General features: G+C 49.7%; 1 protein-coding gene across 8 annotated transcripts in view; it reads right to left on the bottom strand.

Annotated features, from left to right (window-relative positions):
* Positions 1-3,707, bottom strand: part of Cfap251 (cilia and flagella associated protein 251) — a 46,333-nt gene that overhangs the window by 21,109 nt on the left and 21,517 nt on the right. For all 8 annotated transcript variants that reach the window (XR_776413.3, XR_776414.3, XM_010604379.2 and 5 more), the window contains 4 exons: positions 2,930-3,180; positions 2,620-2,771; positions 1,378-1,551; positions 1,062-1,246 (listed from right to left, as the gene is read on the bottom strand). Coding sequence is in view for 6 of the 8 variants with exons in the window: in XM_010604379.2 (XP_010602681.1) it covers positions 1,062-1,246; positions 1,378-1,551; positions 2,620-2,771; positions 2,930-3,180 (762 nt within the window). In the remaining 2 variants the exon portion in view is untranslated. The remainder of the gene's footprint in view (positions 1-1,061; positions 1,247-1,377; positions 1,552-2,619; positions 2,772-2,929; positions 3,181-3,707) is intronic.

The following is a 3,707-nucleotide window of genomic DNA, read 5'->3' as shown; positions in this document are numbered from 1 at the left end:
AAAAAAAAAAAAAACCAAACCAAAAAAAAAAAAAACCACCAAGACATATAATAGTCAAGATTCCAGAAAATCAGTATAAGAAAAGAATATTAAAAGCTATTAGAGAAAAGAAAAAGAAACAAATCACCTATAAAGGAAAGCCCATAGGAATCACAACAGACTTTTCAATGTATACTCTCAAGTCAAACAGCTTGGAGTGAAGAATTTCAAGCCCTATAAGAAAACCACCTCCAACTCACACTGAAGTACTCTGCAAAACTATCTTTAAAAATTGATGGAGAAATAAGATACTTCCACAACAAAGAACACAAGAGGAAATTCATAAACAAGGAAATTCATGAAGCAAGATTCAACAATATGCTGCATATAAGAAACACATTTAATTAAAAAAGAAATTCAGAGACCAAAAGTTAAAGGATGGAAAGCAATACTCCATGTGACAGGAACCCAGAAGAAAGTGGGCATCCTTGTAATGGGAACAACCCAAGAGGAAGAGATAACCATCATAAACATATATGCACCAAATGCCACTGCACCAAACTATGGAAAACAAATATTAACAGACATGAAAAATCAAATAAGCACTAATACAGTTTTAATAGGGGACCTCAATATGCCATTGTTACAAATAGATTAGACAAAAAAATCAACAAAGAAGTATCATAACTGAACAAACTTTTGTAAATGAGGGGGAAAAGGGTTGAAGCAAAGAGAATGAGAAAAAAAGAAGCAGCAAGATATATGGTGTACAGGTACAAATTCCCTAGGATGAGTGTTAGGTGTTATAACCCTTATGTATACCTAAAAGGTACCAATAAAGGTTTTGCTTCCCCCCCCCGGCAAAAAAAAAAAAACAAAAAAACAAAAAAACACATGCTAGATTTCTCTTGGTGCCACACAATACAGCAATTGTGAGTCATTCTTGTGAGTACCTTTTGGAAAAGAGCAGTTAAAGAGAAGCAATACAGGGTGGTCCTGGCACTCTAAGGGCCAGGGACACCCTCGCCAATGCTGCCAGTGGCCCAAGACTGCCCAGTCCCTCAGGGCCACAGGGTGCTCACCTGCACATCTTGGTGGTGGAATTGAACAGCTTCACCTTGTAGCCGCTGTTGCAGACCAGCAGGAAGAGCTCCTTGGTGAGTGGCGGGTACCACACCATGCAGGTCGGATGGTGGCCCTGGTCGATGCGGTGGATGTCCAGGACCTCCAGATGGTCCTTGTGGCTCTGGCTCAGGTTGTACTCGATCTGCAGAGCGGCCAGGGGACACCCGCGAATGTGAGCTCAGCCCCCCCGTGGGGGCGTGGCCTCAATCCCTCCTGAGAAGCCCCGACTCCCAGGTTGCTGTGCAGTGTGGGCAGGGAGGGGCGCCGGCTCACCAGGAGCCTGTCCCTGCCCAGGCTCAGCAGTCGCAGCTCGTTGCTGTCCAGGTAAACACCAAACAGGAGGCTGCAGATGCTCTGGCGATGGGAGCGGAGCCGTGCCAAGTACTCCCACACCCTCCTTCCGCCTCGGACCACCACCATGTACACGGCCACCGTGAAGTTCACATCCTGATGGAGAGCGGGACGGCGGCTATGACTCCTTTTCACTGGATGACTCAAGAATCATCATGGTGTTTTTCAAGCTAATTCTACTTTGAAAAATATCGTATTCAAAAAAACTTAGTCTATGAGAACAAGGAGGAAGAAAATGCCCGTCTTACAGATGAGATGTTAAGGTTCTAAGTAAATAAAGGGAAGAGGGAAAGTAGGAATCTGACACAATGGTCTGACATCTCTTCCGAGTTCCCACCTTGTCCTCTATGGAAAACCAAGAGTGAGTTCCCTTCACAAATGTCAGGCGGTCTGACACAGCCTGAGCAGGAGAGAGCAGCCTGAAGGGCAGTGGTCACCCCAGCCAGGCGTAAAGCTGTGGGCAAAAACCAGAGTGTGGCACGCAGGCGGCCACAGAGTCACTGTGCTCCCAGCAGAAAGACAGACCAGGGGCAGAGAGGGGGTGAGAGTGAGGTCAAAGGTCAGGAACGCTCTTTCCTGAGACCCCCAGGCCCCCATTCACGGGTTGGGGGGGTGAGCAGAACCCAAACACCGAGTCAGTTAGTGATGTCTTGTCCAAAAGGAGAGGGACAGCCCAGGATCCCAGCATTCTGGGAGGGCTGAGGCAGGAAACTGGCCCTGTTTTGAAATAAGAAATTATAAAAGAACCAGGGACGGAGGTCCGTGTGAAGTCCCTAGGTTCAATGCCACGCAGAGGAGAGAGAGAGAGAGAGAGAAAGGGAGAAAAAGAAAAAGGGAGGAAGGGAGGGAGGGAGAGAGGGAGGGAAATGAAAGACTGAAGGCAGAGATAGTTCTGAAACCTAACTAAGCCAGCCATCAGGACAATAAATGCTAAATCCAGAAATTCGGAGGCCCTGGCTCTCCCCTCTCCTTGTCCGTCGGTGACAGTCCTGAGATACAAAGGTCTGAGAGCCACACAACCCCTCCATCCGGGGCCTGCCCCCCAACCGATGTCTGCTTAGCAGAGTTGCGCATGCGCTGTTGCGATCCACCGCGCTCTTCCTCCACTTCCGGTCCCTGTCCTCTGGGGTCAAAACCACCAGCGCGGCCAGTGCCAGGACTTACGGCAGTCGCCATGTACTGGGAGTCGTGGGAGAAGCTGACGTGTGTCACGGTGCTTCTAGAGTACTTGAAAGGCTCTGGGGTCTCGTTTTGCAGAGACATCGCATCGAGAATGTACACTGCCCCCTCCGTGAAGCCAGCTCCCAGTAGGGCCCCTGAAGACACGGAGGACATGGATGGAGATGCAGAGAGCGGCGAGCCTGGGGGTGCGGGGTCCCCGAGAGAAGGGCTGGCTTTGGCCTGCGTGGGCACCCACAGGGTCAGAGGCGACTTCCGGGAGCCAGGGAGCCCAGGACCGGGCAGGGGATGTTACCTTCGGGGTTGTAGGTCAGGCTCTGGATGCCGAGCCCCTTCTCAAAGACCCTGCTGAGCAGGTATTTCTTCTGCTCGTAATCCCACACCTTGATCACCCCACACGTGCTCCCCACGGCCAGCAGCGGCTGGTACGGGTGGCAGGAGATGGCACACACGGCGTCCTTGGGCTCCACGAACAATTTCTCGAGTGTGGTGCCATCTGTCGTTAAGTGGTACACTGTGGCATCAGATGTTGCGATGATGAAATTCCTGTTTGCCGAGGAGACACCACACAGCAGGAGCGTTTGCGGGGAAGGGGGCAGCCAGCTATTCTGCTTCCCATTGCACACAAAACGCCCCTGTCGTCTGCAATTTAGTGACATTATTAACCCCACGTCTCTGAAAATACTGCAACAGCCAACAGCCTCCATTTGCAAGTGAAAAAAGCCCACTTTCCTACATGGGAACGGAGTCATTAAGTATGCAGATGGACAGTCGCTTGTACAATTAGCTAATCTGCACATGCAAATACTCATTTGTGTATGCAGATTCGGAGCTGGGTGCACACGTACAGATGTGCCTGGAAAGACTGCAAGGGGAATTCAGCAGACTCACAGATGATTTGGTCTTGAAATGTCAACGGCTATTAATTATCCAGTGCCTTTAACCGCAGAGGTCAGGACAAGCTTGGCCCAGAGAGAAGAGACCGACTGTGGGCCAAGGTCTGAAAGACCAGTGCTCCGGGGTAGGGATTTTCCAGGCTCCAGTTACCCTGATACTTTTTTTTTTTTTTTTTT

This window comes from Fukomys damarensis, unplaced genomic scaffold (genome assembly GCF_012274545.1).
Source record: "Fukomys damarensis isolate Sample0158 unplaced genomic scaffold, DMR_v1.0_HiC HiC_scaffold_12, whole genome shotgun sequence".
In the NCBI taxonomy this organism is placed as follows: domain Eukaryota; kingdom Metazoa; phylum Chordata; class Mammalia; order Rodentia; family Bathyergidae; genus Fukomys; species Fukomys damarensis.
Note: the sequence above shows the minus strand (reverse complement) of the source record. Positions and strands in the feature narration are given on the sequence as shown.